The sequence below is a fragment of the Brassica oleracea genome, chromosome C4, assembly GCF_000695525.1.
Source record: "Brassica oleracea var. oleracea cultivar TO1000 chromosome C4, BOL, whole genome shotgun sequence".
NCBI classification, from domain to species: Eukaryota; Viridiplantae; Streptophyta; class Magnoliopsida; order Brassicales; family Brassicaceae; genus Brassica; species Brassica oleracea.
The window spans coordinates 31,031,610-31,050,845 of record NC_027751.1 but is presented as its reverse complement, the minus strand read 5'-3'; the positions used below and the strand labels follow the sequence as shown (position 1 = coordinate 31,050,845).

Here is a 19,236-nt window from a genome sequence, read left to right as displayed (position 1 = left end):
TAGTCTCTTGACCTAATTTTTATGGTGAGACTTACAAGAATCAAAAAGACAAAAGAGAGAAAAGAGGGAATGATGCAGAATTTCATTTGGGTTTGTCAAGGCAGATTTGGAGGGTCAAACGGCTCCTGATCGGACTGATATTTTGTGGGAAGCTTCTTCAGTCAGTGGGTTAAAGGTTAACCGAAGGGATTTGGATTTCAACGGTTGGATCTTCTGTTGTCTGGGTTTTAGTGAAGCTGATCGTCACAGTTTTTCAGCAGTGCTGTCTTGAGTGTTTGGTAAATCCGACGGTGAGATCTTCTCTGATTGAGCTGAAATTTGGCAGAAGTGTTGTTGACTGGTTTATCTTGGATTTGTACGGTGAAATTAGTCTCTGGTTGCCGGAATCCTTGTGAGCTGAAGTCGTTTGGTTGCTGCTGGTTTTGAAGCTTTGTGTTGCTCTCTTGTTTTTGTTGTTCTTGTGTTGGAAGTAGCTCTTTGTAGCTTGAGTCTCTGTTCTGGTTGTTGAACTGGGAAGACGTGGTTGTACTCACATACATTTACATAGTGGATTGTTGAGTAGACTACGGTCCCGTGATTTTTCCTTCTCACATCGAGGAGGTTTTCCACGTAAAAAATGCTTGTCTCATTTAGTTATTGCTTATACTATACCCTGTTATCGTCGAAGTATTTTCCTCACAAGGTCAAGGGAACACGAACATTACATTCCGCTGCGCCTCGTGCCGGCTTTCCCCAACAATTACACAAGACTACAAGAGACACATCATTCAACTTCTTCAAAAGCGAATACACGAAGAACACTCATTCTAGTTTTGGTCTCAGTTCCCTTTCCCTTTTATCTTCTTCAAGTACTCTTTCATGCGGCTTTGGTTCGTCTCGAATATAAAAGGCATTCCCCGTATCTGCGTAACAATCAAGTGTGTTAAAAAGAGAACATAGGAGGGTGGTTTCATTTAATGTAATGGCTAGAAAGTGTAGTCCAGGATCAAACCTCAAGCAGACAATCAGATTTGAGGATTAAACTATGTCCTGGATCTACTTCCTTCTCATTAACTGAGATTGAATACTTCCCCAGGTTCTTTATATGAAACGACCCGTCATCACCCAACTGTATGATCGCCTGCATTTAACAACCACCAAAACACAATACTGTTACGGATTCTGTTTTTTTTTCTTATCATACAATCCAACACTTCCAAAAAAAGACAGAAGCATCTAAATCAATAATTCTTAAAGAAGCTTAAATCACACAGTGACAATATTTAAAGGACTACCAAAATGAATACGATTATTAGTACCTCAGGTTTCTTGATGTAGTGTTTTGAATATCTACCGTATAAAACAGCTAATGCACCACGGGAAGCAATGGCTCATTGCATATATGAATAAGCAGCCTGTTCAAGTCTTATAATTGTTCTTTTCATGTCTTGGCTCTGATACTTGGAGACTGCATGTGAAAACGTTCAAAGGAATTACAAATAGATTTTAGACCTTCTATTTAGATAGAGTAAAGCAACAAGAGTTCTTCTGAGTGAGTAGGGAGGTTCAGTTACCTTCGAGATCAAAATTATCTTGGTCATCAGGATCCAAGTCCATGTCAAGAATCTGAAATCATCACAGCGTTATTGACTAAAGAGTAAATGTATCGTAGAGCCATAGAGCATGACAAATAAGGATGAAAGTCGAGAGTTACCATAGCTTCAATGTCAGAATAGTTCGGCAAGTCCTCGTCACTCTCAAAAGCATTTTCACATGCTTCTGTTTGAGTGATCTCCAGCTCAGAGTCTGGAATCTCTATCAAGTCAACATCAACATCTTTTGCTTCTGACACTTCATTTATAGGTATTACACATTTTTCTTCTTTACTGTTTCCACTATCCTTCTCGGTGTAGCTTCCATGTCCATCAAATCCGACGATTCGTTTTCCACCGGCCATCTCGTTGTTTCCATCTTTTGCACCACCCCCATCAGAAAGCAGAGTGTTTGAGCATGCTTGTGCAGAACCAGTAGAAGGAACAGTCTTATATGAGTCACCTTGACTTGATTGACCAATCTCTGGCTTTCCTTTATAAGACCCTTGCAAACGTCCTGGTATTTTCTTTTGTGCATGTCCTTCCCAAGTGGTAGGGAGATCTCTAGCAGATGAAGTTATTGGATTATTTGTATCTTTAAAGTTTCGGCGGGCTAACGAAGAAACTGACATTGGATGGCAGGTGTTGGACAGAAGAATGCCATCATTACACGAAATATCAGGATCCTCTTGGTTTAATAAACAGCAGATAACACCACCAACAACCTCAGGATGAGGATCAAGGGCAGCTGAGTCAATCACATGTTTGCACTTCATTGACCTCAGTGAACTTGTACCATATAGCTCAGGCATCACATGATCAGTTACTGGATGAGCTTGGGAGCTGGAAGGATCTTGTCCGGTATTAATAGGCAAAGCTCTGCTATTTGTATCATTGGTAGGATTCACCAAGAGTGAGCTTAGACCATCGTAATACGACTTGTCAACTTCTTTGCCATTTACTTCCATGAGAGGTGGTTCCTCTTCTTCAAAAAGAGAAGTTGAAAGATGTGCAAGGAAACAATCAGTGCTAGCCATGGTTGCTTTCGGCTCATGAGAAGAGATCTCTAGTTTCTGCTTTGAATCTTCATGAACCGCATCACATTCAGTGAACGTCCTCCTACATGATTAGTCAGGCAACCGGCATCAGCCAAGATATCTGGGAAGGCATTGTGGATGATGTCCATGTGAGAGTCTTCAAGACCAAGATGTGTTGCATCACCATTATTATCCATGAAATGGCCGTCATTTGCAGAGCCAAGGAATCCTAGATCCAAGGAATTGAATGACTCAGTCTGAAATTTCTTCCGCAAGGAATGATAAGTGCTTCTGAGCTGTTGAGCCTTCCTCTTCCTAGAAAAGCCTTTGTTTTCTTTTGATCCAGTTCTAGCAAACTTTGTAGGAAAATTAGGGTTAGTAGTACGTTCAAGCTCAGCCATCCGAAAAGCTGCCTCTGCAGAAACTACTGGATCGTATAGGAGTGCATGCCGTCGATCTTGAAGTTCTCTGATAGAAAAAAATCTTCTAGAAAACTGCACAGCGCCTATAGCAAGTGATTCCAAAGATGCACCAGCCTACAAATCAATTAAAGATATCAATTCACTTCATTGCTTTGCTAGAATGCTTGCATTCAGACGAAGTGTGTCCAACACTCTGTTGAGATCGTGGCTTAATCCAACGCCAGGGACATCAAAAGGATCATCATGTTCCCAGCAACAAAGAAGGGAAACAGAATACAAGGAAAGGAGAGTTCCACCTCTATGGCATTCTTTAGAAGCAGGTCTTCTTCGGGAATCCACGGAACAACCTGAGCAAGAGCCCCCATGTTCAACCTTCTCTTCTCTCCGAAAATATTCATGTAAGAGAGGTCTAAGAGTTTGTGACAGAACACAAGACCTGATTTTAAAAATTATCAAAACGGGCAAGTATTTGCAGAAATTTCGCAATGAAATGATGATTTTATAGGGAATGTAATACCTTGGATGAGACAAGAAAGATGTCTTGTCAAGCTCGGGAACAAGTATAGTGAGATTCAACAGCTCAGTAACAAGAACCATGTCACAAAACTGAAACAACAACAAACAAGCTGTCAGGATTTGGAAAGTTTTCAAATTTTAGGAAAAGAGTAATTAAGGCAAGTGAACGAACCACTGGTCGGAGATGATTCAATCCGCCATTACAGGATACAAGTAGATTTCCATTGAAATTCGATTTATCTAATGAATAAGAATTGAAACAATACTTCATCGCTAAACTCTGAAACACCAACAATTCGACTCTCACAAGCTGATTGATTACAAAATCAATGTATGGAGGAGAACAAATAGAGAAATACCCAGCAAGAAAGGAGCTGACTTTGAGGAGGGGACAATCCACTTGAGAAAAAAATCTTTAAGATGTGAAACCCTAATTTTTGTTTGTTCCTAGACGTCCGAGAGAAGAAGAAGATAGATAACACAATGGAAGCCGAACGACACCGTTTTCAACAGTCAGTATTTAGTTTGCTTGAATAAATATGATTTTCTTTCTAACTGGCTATAGTTTTGAGCTCTTTTGGCCTAATCGCCAAAATTAATCACAAAACGATGAAGCCAAAGATTGTACCACTTAATAATATGCCTCAAATCTCGGTTTGGTCTTATTCTTCTTCACTTTACACTGAAAAGAAACAGAAAGCAATTCACAACTGTAGCCACTTCTCCCAAACAGCGGAACAAGTTTCAAGCTCGTACTTGTGTCTTTCTTGGATTCCCATCTGGATACAAATACTAATGGATCTCCAAAGCAATTCCATTTTTATTTCTGGCAATGTGATCGATCTTCTACCAAGACTTGTTTCCTTTTCATCAATATATCATCTCTACTGATGTTCATGGTTTCTTCTCCTCTATTGGCCTTGTTTACTATTTTTGATGTTCCTACATCTTCAAAACGAGCTTCTAAACCACCAAATCACCTTCAAGATTATCATTTGTACTCAGTCAACTCATCACCGGAACATCCCATCTCAAATGTTTTGTCTTACTCTGATCCTTACATGGTCTTCATCAATGCTATTAATTCCATCCATGAACCACATATTTATGCTCAGGCAAGCAAGCTGACGGAATGGTGTGATGCTTTGGGCATTGAAATCAAAGCTCTTGAAAATAATGATATTTGGTTGATTTGTTCTTTGCCTCATAGGAAACGTGCAGTAGTAAATGCGTTTCTTAGGCGAAACTGAATGCAGATGGTACATTAGACATATTCAAAACCAGTCCGGCTCTATAAAATGTAAGTCCAGCCTTAATCATACTTTAACCCTAACAGTTTATGCATAAAGGGCTGGGTTAGGGTTGATTCAGAATTAGCCCATTTTATAAAATCTTTTAAAACACAAGCAAATAATATTAACATGTGATTTACATAAATATTGTAATTTCATTAAAAAATATATACTACAATCAAAGAGAAATTTCATGTTTACCACTTTCATGGTATCATTATTCATTTTTACCATCACTAAAGGAACATTTTCAAAAATACATTCTTCATTAAGTAGCAAAAAACTCTTATACGCTTGTTTATATATATATATAATAAATAGTTATTTAGATAAATAAAAAATTTAAAAAAGTAAAAAAAAATATATATATTTTTTCATGTTTTCGAATTATACTTTTTCAAATTCGAACTTTTTTATAATTTTTTTTGAATTTTTTTTTCTAATTTTTTTTCTTCAGAATTTCTTTTTGAAAATCGAAAATTATGTTTGAAACTATTTTTTTTTAAATTAAAATTATTTATTTATATTTTTATTAGAATCCTAAATTTCACATTCCAAAAACTCTACCCCACCCTTCAACTCTAAACCCTAAGTCTAGATTAATTAACCCTAAGTTATAAATGCCTTTTACTCTTCATTAAAAGTGAGGATAAAAGTGGTTAGTGTAAACATGAAAAGTGGTACTATGAATGTGGTATTTGTGGTAATTTCCCTACAATCAAACAATGTTTTGATGTTATGGGAATTTTGACGCGAAAACAAAATTTTGCGGGAAATTCAGATTTTGTTGAAAAACAGAATTTTGCGATTGAGATTTTGGCAGATAATTTTACGATTTTGCAAGAAATCTTGTTGCAGTTTTGATGGTAAAATTTGTTTTGATGAGAAAATTCTATTTGCAATTTTGGCGGAAAACCTCGATTTTTTTGGTTTTGGCGGGAAAACTCGATTTTACGGTTTTAGCGGAAAACTAAATTTTATAATTTTGGCAGAAAAACTCGATTTTCCGGTGTTGGCGGAAAAATTCAATTTTTCGGTTTTGGCGGGAAAACTTTATTTCCCGGTTTTGGCAGAAAAACTCAATTCTCGATTTTGTGGGAAAACTCGATTTTTGATTTTGGCGGAAAAATCAATTTTTCAGTTTTGGCAGAAAACTCATTTTTTGGTTTTGGCGGGAAACTCGATTTTGTAATTTTGGCGAAAAACTCGATTTTTCGGTTTTGTCGGAAAAACTCATTTTAGCGATTTGACGAGAAAACTCATATTTGAAATTTTGACAGAATTTTTTCTTTTTGCAGGTTTAGCGAAAAAATAATTATACGAATTTGGAAAAAAATATTTTTTGAAGTTTTAACCATGCACCAAAATATTGGTGGTGATTGGTTCGACTGTGGTTTTAAAAATATAGCTGTAGATGATTAGTTGTAGATAAATCGGTTGTACCAGTAAAGTTGTCACCGTAGATTTTTTCTGCAGAGACTTTTGCTGTAGTTAAATTTGTTGTAGCTGTAAGCTGTAGGCTGTAGATATTTTAAAATAAAATATATGAAATATGTGTTGTATATATAAAATTATTATTTTATATCAATTAAAATAATTTATATTAATATTTTTAATAAATTATCAAAATTTATTGTAATTTAAAATGTGATATGTAAAAAATATTTATATTATTTAAATATCTTAATAATTTAAAAACACTCAAATTCAAAATTAAAATATTTATAAAAGTTTTTATTATTATTATATAATTTATTTGATATTATAGATATTTTTTTTCATTTACTGATTCTACAGCCTATAAAAAGAAGATGTAGGGTTTTTGCCTAAAATACATAAGAAAAAGTTTTGTTTTATTTTTTTTGCTGTAGCTTTAAAAATAAAGCTAAAGCATGATTGGTCAAATTAAATAAAAACTTGACGTAGACTTTAATTTTTAAAAGTAAAGCTACAACATGATTTGTAAAATTTAGTGATTTAAAAATAAATAAAACTAAAGTATGGAGATAAAGTCTAACCAATCATTTAACAAAAAAAAAAAAAAGGTTATCAACCCTTGTACTTTTTTAGCCCAGCCCTAAATAGGTCCTAAACACTTGAGGAATAATGCATTAGGGTAAGGATTCTTAAGTTATTGGCTGGGCCGACCCTAAATTTCACAACCCTATATAACATCCCTAGATATACACAACAAGAGGGATTAGACTATGTTGAGACTTTCTCATCCATTGCCAAACTAGCTATTGTTAACTTGTTATCTAAGAAGTTGGGCTTCAAAACTTTGTCTGGTGATCATATTCTGTTCACTAACAAGTCTGGTAATGTATATATGGCAGTGTTGGTTTACGTTGAAGACATATTTATTGCTAGTAGCTGCAACAAAGCCATGTATATTCTTAAAGCGGCTTTGCAATGCTCCTTTAAGCTTCATGATCTTGGCATTGTTCGTTATTTTCTTGGCTTGAAAATATCATGTTCTGGTATTACCCTCTGTCAGAAAGTACATTCTGAATTTATTGACTGAGACGGGTCTTCTTGGTTGCAAACCTTCAACTATTCCCATGGATCCTAGTGTTAAGCTCTCCTTGGAATAAGAGGACTTACTTCCTAATGCTGAGTCAGGGGCAGATCCACTAAAGGTATTGTGGGTTCAGTCGACACCCCTAAAATGAACAAATAAATTAAATTGCGTAGTTGCTCAAAAAAAAAAAAAAATTAAATTGCGTAGATTTTGTTAAAGAGTCTCTAGAAAAAATGTTTAATCTCTTCTTATTGACACCCCAAAACCTGGGTTAAAACACCTTCTTTGACACCATTTAATTTTAATTTTTAAAAGTTGTTCATATTGACCCCAGTTAAAAATTCTGTTGGGTCCGCCACTGTGCGAGTTATATGTCGCCTTGTTGGTAAATTTCTCTACTCACGTTTACACGCTCTGATATAACTTGTGCAGTTTATAAACTATGCCAATTCACTGCTTCTCCAATGCATAAACATCTTCAAGCTGCTTATAAAGTGATCCATTATCTCAAGTTGGTCAAGGTTTGTTTTACTCTGCCACATCTGACATGAAGCTCTCAGCCTTTGCAGATTAGACCTTTTGTCCTGACACAAGGAAGAGTGTCTCGGGTTTCTGTATGTTTGTTGGTCCATCTCTGATATCATGGAATCAACATGATAGAGTCTCCAACTCTTCTGTAGAATCCGAATATCGTGCCCTGTCTGATGCTGTCCTAGAAATTATGTGGCTACGTTATCTCCTTGCTGATCTTTGGGTGGATACTTCTGATGCTACACCTTTGTATTGTGATAACACTGTCGCCATTCACATTGCCAACAACTCGGTTTTCCATAAAGGACTATGATAGGTACCGAAGGTGAGTTGGCAAATGAAGACTCATTGAGTAGAGATGAGCTGAGCTGGCACTGCTGCAACAACTTGAGAATCAAGAAACAGAGACAGGAGATAGTATAAATAGACTTTCTTTATCTTTGTTGTTGATCATCCCTTTTGTTAGATTGGATCTTTTGGCTTGTTGAGTTTAGCTCTTCAAAAAGGCAGTTTCAATAGCTTGTTCTTGATTCTGAAGGCTCAAGGCATCGTTTGATGACTTGAGATTGCAATCGGTTCGATAGGGAATAAGAATTGTACTTAGAGGCTTATCAGACTAAGCACATTGAACGGGACTGCCATATTGGGTTCAACTTGGTCTGATCAAAACCCTCCACGTTCGTTCTGAGAATTAGCTTGCTTATATACTCACTAAACCTCTTTTAATCTGCTTCACATTTCTTAGGCAAAATGGAGTTCACTAACATATATTTCTATCTTGAAAGGGAATATTAGTTCTTTAGAAATACATTTTTGGTAAGATTCATTGATTACCAAAAAAGAAAATGCTTCATCTTACATTACAAAAATCTTACACGCTTCAACATGCATTTATATTAATTTATTAAAAAAACATTCATACATTATCTACATTAGTCTTCGATGATGTAGAAGAGGTTCAAGTTTATAGCACTCAATGGCAACACTTGTAACAGAGAATATAGCAAGAGAAATCTTATGGTCGATTGGACATGACAATCAAAACACAAAACTTTTTAATTTATATTGTTTCCAAATTCAAAAAGCTTAATAAACACGATATAGAGATAATACGAAACCAACCCAAAAACAAAAAGAAAACACAACCGCGCATATATTTATTTAGGTGCATGTTTCACGGGAAATGCCGAGCCTGGAATTGGGCAGGTCGATGAGGACACGGTGGTTCTGCTGCTGCATACTAGCGATGACGTTAAGTACAGAGTTCACGTTGTTTGGAGCTGCAGCCATAGCGAGGCAGCTGGTGTTACCGGAAGAGCTGTGGATGAGAAGATTGTCCGGAGGTATAGTCACGTTCATTCCCGCAAACATAAACGTGACAGGTGGGAACACGACGGAGCCGGAGTAGCAAGTGTCAAAACCTCCGAGTGATGTTGCGTTTGCGTTCTTGACACGTCGTCTGAACTCGTCTCTTACGGCAAGGTAAGCTGGTTCCACTAGCCTCGTGAAGACCGTCCCTGCGTACGTACATTGGAAGTGTTTTTGTCAGTGTTAAAATCGGCGAAGACGTCCGTCTAGACTCTAGACGGTAAATCGGCTATGAACGAAACAACTTTTCTAAAACGATTTCTTAAAAAAACGGTTTAGACGCTACTTAAGTACAACCTAAACACTAATCTCTTATGAAACAATTTCCTATAAATCATCAAATTACTACCTAACAATTTTTGACATTCATTTTTTTGAGAAATAAAATAATGTAAAGAATCAATACCGGAGTCAAAGATGGTGCCGGCTCCTGTGGCTGGATCAAAGGCAAGTGCACTTGCAGGAATATCCACAATCTTATTCCCGACACGAATCCCAACCAAGTTAACATAGTAAAGCGATGACCTCCTAGGGTTCTTTAACAATGGAGTTGTCTTGATCCTAAGTGGTTGAAACTTAGGTCCCAATCTTAACGATCCCGAGAAGTTGCTGGACTTACTATTAGGCAAGCAGTACGAGAACGTGGACATATAAAGATTCTGTGTCTGTGAGATTAAAGACAATGGACCACGACCTAAACCCATGAGTCCTTGCGCTGGAAACGATGTTCCAGTGGCTTGGTTAATGCAACCAAAGGTGTAGTTTGGGATGACGTCATTGGCTAGTGTTAGTGTGTCTTGTGTCAGAGATGCTGTGATGGCTGATCCACCATAAGTCATATTGAAACCACATGATTTGCTTATTGTGCACGTTGGATTTGGAGCCTGCAAGAAAATAACATTCGTACTTTAACAACGCACTTCCATAAATAATAGTTTTGTCCATCTTGGATCTGGTTATGGGTGCATTATTTAAAATGCGGTAATAACGATGTGTTACGTTTTTAAATACGTAAATGAACTTTCTTTTGTATAATAATCAAACACTAACCAGAGTCACGACAAAGAATATAGATCAAATCGTAAAACGTGCACTACTAGTTGATATTGTTTATCAAGTTAACGAATCTAATTAATAGATTAAAATTAATAGATTAATTATAATAAGATCACATACAACTGTTAAGGAAGATTTTTTTTTTATTACACTAAGATGCATATATCTGGTATAGACATTGAATAATTTATAATTCTACAATTATTTGGTGATTTCCTTATCTTAACAGTTGGTTCTAGTTGATCTTGTAGATCTCCCAATACTTATACTGTGTAAAAAATACCCGTGACTTTCTTATGAATGGTACATATAACCCGTGACTAGCTTTAGACTTCTAGATGATGGTGTTATAACACCGCCAAAATGAAGGTCACATCTTTGTGTGTATAATCAAACACTAGAGTCCAACATGAGTGGTCCTTTAGTTTGGTTTTCTTGTTTTGTGAAAACAAAATCCGAATAAGAACCCTATCTCCCCAATGTATTACATTTTTCTTTCCAAAAATAGTGTAACTATATAATGAAGCTGAGTTTCATTTTAATCATACTTTGTATTTGAATGAAGATAAAGTAATGAATAAAAATAAAACCCTATTTTACCGCAAATTCCATTTTAGGTACAAGTTGGAGTAATGTTACTAGGGATTTTTTCAAAAGAAAGTGATGATAGTCTCAAAAAATGCATTTTGAAAATATATTTATTTAGTATTAAATTTTAGTTTAATAAAATTTGGTTAATTCGTCGTTATATGAATGTCGTTACCGTTCTGATTTGAAGACATTATGTTTTTACGTCCATAAAGGAAAACGCATGTAAGTATATCTAATCTATTCCAAAGGTAATAATAGATACTAAACTAGTATCTAATCTATTCCAAGGGTAATGATACTATCATTATGATAGATACTAAACTAGTTACCTGTTTACACTGAGGAGCTTCGCATGGAAGAGTACGTGAAGAGTTTGACTTGGAAGGGTCAAAGAGAACAGATGAAGCACAGCCAACACAGCCAGAACAAGGAACCCAAGCAGCGTCATTGCTAGTGTCAAGAGCCACGAGCATGGGCTGAGCCGGTGTCCCAATGTTAGCCCTCACGATGTAAGTCGGGCTCTGAACTATGGCACGTCCCGAGGCGATTGGGACCGAAGATTTTACAGCGAGGCTTGTCAAGTACTGAAGACGAGCCTTGTCTTGAAGAAGTGTGCTTTCCCATGAGACAGTGTTTGTTTTTTTTGTGAATGGAGAGCAAGGGCTGCTGATATGGAACACTCTTAGATCTGAGGGATGGCCTCGTGGGTTATTTTCATAGCAGTTTAGTGATTCAGAGTTCAAAACTAAGAGCGAGATGAGTAGAAAGAGGAGTTGGGTTCTCATTTTCTTGGATCTTGATTTGATCTGTGTGGGTTTTAGTGTTTGTGAGTGTGTGTTTATATAGTGAGTGATGAATGAGTGTGTAGAAAGTAATAAGACTATAAAAATGAAGAGTGGGTTTTATTTATATTTGAGAGAACAGTCTGGATCCCATCTTCCTTTTCTATCTGTTTTTAGGTCCACTCTGTTGTTAAAAAAAAAAGGTCCACTCTAATATTGGCTTTCTCTCCTCGATCGACATGCTTTGCCTTCCCTCCACAAAGCTTACAAATATAAAACAATTTAACAATGTGTAACATACTAACATAGATTTAATATTGTAGAAGTGAAACACCAAACACAAAATATTGTGGTAATATGTAAAACACTAATAAGACATAAATATTTTTAGTACAAATGATAGCAGTCTAAACATTACGCAATAGATAGAATGTTTGAAAATGTTTAGTTTTCTAAACTTTTAACTTTAATCAATTGAAAATGCTCAAGTGATGCAGTCAGGCGTGAATTATCATACGGCAGGTAAAATTATCGACTGTAAAATCGTCCGTAATATTTCTCATAATTGTAATAGCATAATTATCCAGCGTTAAAAAAAAAAATTAAACCATAATCAATTGGTGATAAATTGATTAACCAGATAGATACCTTTAATTTCGAGATAATAATTAATATTGGTCTATTTCAAAACGAATCTCATTTTATGACCAATTATACATTTTTGGAGGTCAATATAATTTAGACAATAAATAAAGTTTTGATATCATATTAAGTTTTATATTAAAACTAATTGACAACTTAGGACTGATTCAAAAATTTATATTATTTAATGTTTGTCCTTTTAAATTTGAGATCTCAACGGAAAGGATCCTATATTATTTGTAAGACTTCGTTTTAAACCGGAAAGAACCAAAAGTGAATTTTATTTGGATTCAAACCAACTCTAATCCCTAGGTAGTTTATTTGGATTCATTTAAGGAATATTACTTCAAATGTTTAATCAAACCTGACGTCTAGGTAATCGGTCTATCGGTCGGTAAACGATACTCAATATAACTAAATAGGTTCAACTTTCATAATATATATTCATTTACTTGGTTAGAAAACGATTCTTAGGAGTTATCCAAACACGTTGGAATGTGCGGTGCATTCTTGCGTAAGAGATCCGAGAAAATGAGTTTGATATTTTTTCACTCAAGGAGAAAGGTCAAAGGTATCACGTGAGGAAGGGTGGAAGACTGACATAAATGCATTATGTTTTGTTGCTTAATATGGAATGTATCAAACTACGCAAAACTCATTAGTCATCACCATGTGGTGTGTTATATCTCACATTGGCTTCTTTCTCCACTCTATAGTCATTGTGCTGTCCATCAATTATTCATTTTTCATTATAAAGTTTTGTTGTGTAACGTATTTCCAATGTTGTTTGTTTCTTAGAGTTGAATGTGATATGTAAACATCGTCGAGAAAGTCGACTATGGACAATTAGAAAGTCACACAAAATCTCCATAGTAAAAGAGCCGACTTTGTCTAATGGTTTGATTAAGGGTTCATCAGGAAATCTGGGTTTCGTTCCCAGAAAATACAAAATTATGTAAATTAATAGAGAAAGAGCTTACAAGAGATCTGCAGCACGACGTAAGGAGTATCGTCAAGCATGAATCTCATAGAACAACTCAGGTGATCCAGTCAGACGTGAATCCTCGTAAGGCAAATAAAATTGTCGGTTATAGAATCGTCTGTAATATTTCTCTTTGTAATAGTATAATTATTCAGTATTAAAAAAAAAAAACAGACTTCTACGAATGGTCCGACCCTCTTATTATGAATTAATTGATGCAACATTAGGTGCTCAATCACGTCCACACATTTACATTATGACTTTTCCTGCAAATCATCTTTACTATATTTAGGCATAACTTGTTAATCCAAAGTGCAAATGCAAATTAATCTTAACGTATAGTTGCTTACTTCACATAAGTTATGATCGTATAATTTATAAATCTTAATCAATAGTTACTAGATTTATAAACTCTTATCAATAGTTACGTGATTTATAAAACTACTTTTTTTTTCATTTCGCAACTTAATTGATTGTAGTTTGACAGAGACTTACTTGAGTAATTTCCTAAAAAGAATTTTGCCTCTATAATGGTGTGTGGTGTTCATAGACGTATATTTTTGAGGATGTAACTATCGATTGCAGTACAACACACCGTAGCAAACTATATTCTGAGTTTTCCTTCGGAAACTTTAATGGGGAAAAAGAAGATTGACTCACGTTGACAGTGCCGTCCCAAATTTTAGGGTGGCCTAAGGCACAATTAAATTAGGTGGCCTTTTATACAAGTACTAATGATAAATAGTAGCACAAATAATACAAATTAAAAAGTATAAAATCACTGAATAGAGTTAAAATAAAAAATATTTTGGGCAAAGGAGGGATCGAACAAGAGTGTTTGCTAACTCAAAATTTTCTTAAAAAATAACCATTAGCCTAACTAACTTGTTTTGTTGTGGCGCTAAAATGCTCAATATATTTTGTGGCCTAAAGCAAGTCACTACAAGAAAACACATGCTTAACGACGAAAATTAACGAGGAAAAACAATCCTCGTAAATTTACGTCGAGTTTACGAGGAATTTACGTGAAAAACTAAAGTCATCGTTATTTCCTCGTAACGTAACGACAAAAGTTTTTCGTCGTAAAGTGGATGTAACTTTACGAGTATTTTACGAGGAAAAACTATTTCCTCGTAAATACGACGTAAACTTTGCGTGTTATTTACGAGGAAATAGTTTACGTGTATTTAGCGAGGAAATTTTTGAATCCACCAACTTTATAGGTGTTACACGTTTTTTTTGCCCACTTAATTAATCTTCGTCGTAAATTCATAGGAAAATTACAACTACCAGATTCGAATTTTCCTATAAATATGGATGGTTGAACATCATTTTAAACACACCAACAACAAAAAACGTGAAAGAAAAAAAATGGCTGGCTCCGAGACTATTTACGAGTTGCGGAAGTGGATGTATATGCATAGAGATGCTAACGGGAGAGTGACGAAAGAATACCTTGCGGGTCTGGAGACATTTATGCATCAAGCAGATTCAACACCGCTCGCCCAAGAAAGTGGTAAGATGTTCTGTCCTTGTCGGAAATGCAACAATTCGAAACTGGCAAACCGTGAAAATGTTTGGAAGCATTTAATAAATAGAGGTTTCACGGCAAATTACTATATCTGGTTTCAACATGGAGAAGGTTTTAATTATGATCAGAATGAAGCTAGTAGTAGTAATAGCAATTTTCAGGAAAAAGAACCGGTTGATCATCATTTGCATAATGAACATAGTTACCAGCAAGAGGAGATGGTAGATTATGATAGGGTTCATGATATGGTAGCTGATGCATTCGTAGCTCATGATGAAGATGAAGAACCTAATATAGATGCAAAAAAGTTTTACGAAATGTTAAACGCGGCGAATCAACCACTTTACAGTGGTTGTAGAGAAGGTCTCTCTAAATTGTCGTTAGCTGCTAGAATGATGAATATTAAAACTGATCACAATCTACCTGAAAGTTGCATGAACGAATGGGCGGACTTGCTTAAAGAGTATTTGCTGGAAGACAATGTGTCTGCTCATTCTTATTATGAGATTCAGAAACTGGTTTATAGTCTTGGGTTGCCTTCGGAGATGATAGATGTTTGCATCGACAACTGCATGATCTATTGGGGAGATGATGAGAAGCTAGAAGAATGTCGATTATGCAAGAAGCCACGATTCAAGCCGCAAGGACGAGGACGTAATAGGGTACCGTACCAAAGGATGTGGTACCTACCAATTACAGACAGATTGAAAAGATTGTATCAATCAGAGCAGACTGCTGGAAAGATGAGATGGCATGCCGAGCATACTCAGACGGATGGTGAGATGACTCATCCATCAGATGCAAGAGCCTGGAAACATTTCAACAAAGTACATCCAGATTTCGCTAGCAATATCCGGAATGTGTATCTCGGATTATGCACAGATGGATTTAGTCCGTTCGGAATGTCAGGGAGACAATATTCATTGTGGCCAGTCTTTCTTACTCCATACAACCTGCCACCGGAGATGTGCATGCAACGGGAGTTACTATTCTTGACCATATTAATACCTGGTCCGAACCATCCAAAAAGGTCCCTGGATGTTTTCCTACAACCACTGATAAAAAAGTTGAAGGATTTGTGGTCAACAGGGGTGAGGACGTATGACTGTTCAACGAAGACGAATTTTACGATGCGAGCGATGCTTTTGTGGACCATAAGTGATTTCCCTGCCTATGGGATGTTGTCTGGATGGACTACACATGGGAGATTAGCTTGTCCATATTGTAATGGAACGACAGATGCGTTTCAACTGAAGAATGGTAGGAAGACAAGTTGGTTTGATTGTCACCGTCGATTTCTTCACATTGGCCATCCTTACCGAAGAAACAAGAATTTGTTTAGGCACAAAAGGGTTGTGAGAGACACTCCTCCTCCATATCTAACTGGAGAACAAATTGAAGCGCAAATCGACTACTACGGAGCTAACGAAACAGTTCGTTGGGGTGGTAATTGGCATGTCCCTCGTAATATGCCAGATTCTTACGGTGTTCATCACAACTGGCACAAGAAGAGTATATTTTGGGAGTTGCCATATTGGAAGGATCTTCTTCTGCGCCACAACCTCGATGTGATGCATATAGAGAAGAATTTCTTTGAGAACATCATGAATACAATATTGAATGTCCCAGGGAAGACAAAAGACAACATAAAATCGAGGTTGGACTTGCCGGATATTTGCTCAAGAAGCGAGTTACATATTAAAAGCAATGGACAAGTTCCCGTTCCGATATTCAGATTATCTTCAGAAAAAAAGTCGGTGTTGTTCAACTGGGTGGCATCAGAAGTGAAGTTCCCCGATGGGTATGTTTCGAATCTCTCTAGATGTGTTGAAAAGGGTCAAAAGTTCTCCGGGATGAAGAGTCATGATTGTCATGTATTTATGCAACGACTACTGCCCTTTGCATTTGCGGAGCTACTTCCAACAAACGTACATGAAGCACTTGCAGGTACGTAGTGTATTATATCACAATAATTTACAAAATAATATATGACTAACAATGTGTTTAATTTTTTTTCGAATATAAAAGGCATTGGAACATTTTTCAGGGATCTGAGCGCACACACTCTTAAAGAAGAAGTCGTGGAACAGCTTCAGGAGAACATTCCCATCTTATTGTGCAACTTGGAGAAGATATTTCCTCCCGGATTTTTTGACGTCATGGAGCATCTAGCTGTCCACCTCCCATATGAGGCATTGCTTCGTGCACCTGTACATTACGGATGGATGTATCAGTATGAGCGAGCCATGAAATATTTGAAGGGAAAAGCAAAGAACCTCGCCAAAGTTGAAGGTTCTATAATTGCTGGAAGTTTGACGGAAGAAGTTTCTCACTTCACATCGTACTACTTTGCGTCAAAAGTACGTACACGGAGAAGAGCTCCAAGAAGATATGATGATGGTGGTGTTGCGCCAACATATGCAGTTGCTGGTGTTCCAGACATCTTTAGCCAGATTGGGCGACTCGGTGGAAAGTCTAAAGAGGTTTGGTGGTCGAGTGAACAAGACGCTCATAGTGCACACACCTATATTCTACTCAATTGCGAAGATCCATTGATGCGTTATTTTGAAAGGTAACATATATTGACACTTCGAAACACATATAAGTATAATTAATTGTATAATTGCGAGAGATTCATTCCTATAAAATGTGATTTTACAGCCTATTTGTTTCTCAAGTCGAAGAAACATTTCCTGGTATATCCACAAGTGACGTAGACAAAAGGAAAGATCAACACTTCATTAAGTGGTTGCGGAATCAGGTATTAACTAAAAAAAATTTCATACATTATCTGTATTTCATTAACATTCTCTTTATTTTTGCAGGTTGATTATGACGACGACGATGCAGATTATCCTAAGTGGTTACACGAAGTAATTCAATCTCCACTTGTAAAGGTCACCACATCACAGATGTATTTCACACGAGACTATACTTTTCATACATATGACTATGGTAGACAGCGGGCGACCAGTAACTATGGAATATGTGTGAAAGGGGAAACAGATTTCTACGGGATCTTGACGGAGATTATTGAAGTCGAATTTCCAGGGATACTGAAGCTGAAATGCGTCCTCTTCAAATGTGAATGGTTCGACCCCGTCGTCAACAGAGGTGTTCGGTCTAACAAATTCGGTGTAGTTGATGTCAACGGTGGAAGAAGGTACAACAAATTCGAGCCTTTCATCTTAGCTTCACAAGCAGACCAAGTTAGCTTCCTTCCATACCCTCGGATGAGAGATTCAGGTATAAATTGGTTAGCAGTGATCAAAGTTACACCTCGAGGACGAATCATCAGTGGAGAAGAACCACCATTGCAAGAAGAACAGATAAATGAAGTCGAGGAACCTGAACAAGAAATTGATGACATCCTTCTCATTGATCCGCATAATCACGAGTACGAAGATCTTACCGATGATGCCACAGACGAAGCTGTTGAAGACGAGTTTAATGAAAATGATGATGTTTCTAGTGATGACGAGAATGTCGATGTATCCGATTGATGTATTTGTTTTATGAATAAGATGAGGGAGTTTGTTTTATGAATAAGATAATGTGAGGTTTGTTTTATGAATAAGGGAATGCTGGGAGTTTGTTTTATGAATAAGCAAATGTGGGAATTGTGGTTTGGAATAGAAATAAAGATGAGGTTTGGAATATATGAAGTAGAAAATAAGGAATATGGGGTTTGGGGGTTTCGGATTCTAGGGATTTAAACATAACACTCGTTAATTCCACAAACAAAAAATCGTCGTAAAGGACTCGTAGGTCAACGAGGAAATAACGACGAAATATAAAAAAAAAGAACGCGGGACTCGTTAATTCCACGTAGGACAAAATCGTCGTAAATACCAAGTACGATGAATTCGTCGTAATTCCTCTCTAATTTGGTTAGTTTATGATAGATTAGGTGGTTAGTATAGGGAATTTAGATAGGTTTGTGGATTTTATGTTATTTAGTGTTGGTTAGTTGGATAATGTTGGGAAATATATTGTTGATGTTAAATTTAAAAATTTCATTTTTTTCCCAGGTTCGAAAAGGAAGACTTACTGCCCATTACAGAGAGATCTTCGGTGAGCCGGGTAGTCGTTTAGACCCGGCCTCTTCTTCCGCTCCCGGTTCTTCAGGTCAGGAGACTGTCCCCGAGACTCAGTACACTCAGGGAGTCTCTGGGTCTACATCTTCTAGTGCACCATCGGCTCCTCATGTGCCTTCCTCGATGGCTCATCCGACGATGCCTCCTCCTGTGCCTCCTCCTATGGCACCTCCGATGGGCGCCGATATTCATCCTGATTTGATGGTGCCTCCGAGTGCTCCTTACTCGCAGTACACTGTAGAGGACATTCTTAGTCTGCCCAGTAGAGAAGGTTTACCAGTCATCGACCCAGACCGA

The 19,236-nt window shown here is 36.7% G+C and overlaps 2 protein-coding genes across 2 annotated transcripts; both read right to left on the bottom strand.

Annotated features, from left to right (window-relative positions):
• Positions 1–1,230: 1,230 nt before the first annotated feature.
• On the bottom strand, positions 1,231–4,013 carry LOC106338649. The gene is given in 9 exon segments (XM_013777579.1): positions 1,231–1,239; positions 1,299–1,447; positions 1,554–1,605; positions 1,694–2,692; positions 2,695–3,144; positions 3,327–3,466; positions 3,548–3,636; positions 3,719–3,826; positions 3,906–4,013. Coding segments are annotated over 6 exon segments (1,728 nt in total). The 5' UTR covers positions 3,396–3,466; positions 3,548–3,636; positions 3,719–3,826; positions 3,906–4,013.
• Positions 4,014–8,821: 4,808 nt separating this feature from the next.
• Positions 8,822–11,804, bottom strand: LOC106342769 (protein ASPARTIC PROTEASE IN GUARD CELL 2-like). The gene is made up of 3 exons (XM_013781793.1): positions 11,235–11,804; positions 9,665–10,142; positions 8,822–9,407 (listed from the first exon to the last, which is right to left on the bottom strand). Exons 1-3 carry the CDS (start codon positions 11,688–11,690, stop codon positions 9,052–9,054), a joined length of 1,290 nt encoding a protein of 429 aa, XP_013637247.1. The 5' UTR covers positions 11,691–11,804; the 3' UTR covers positions 8,822–9,051.
• Between the last annotated feature and the right edge of the window lie 7,432 nt (positions 11,805–19,236).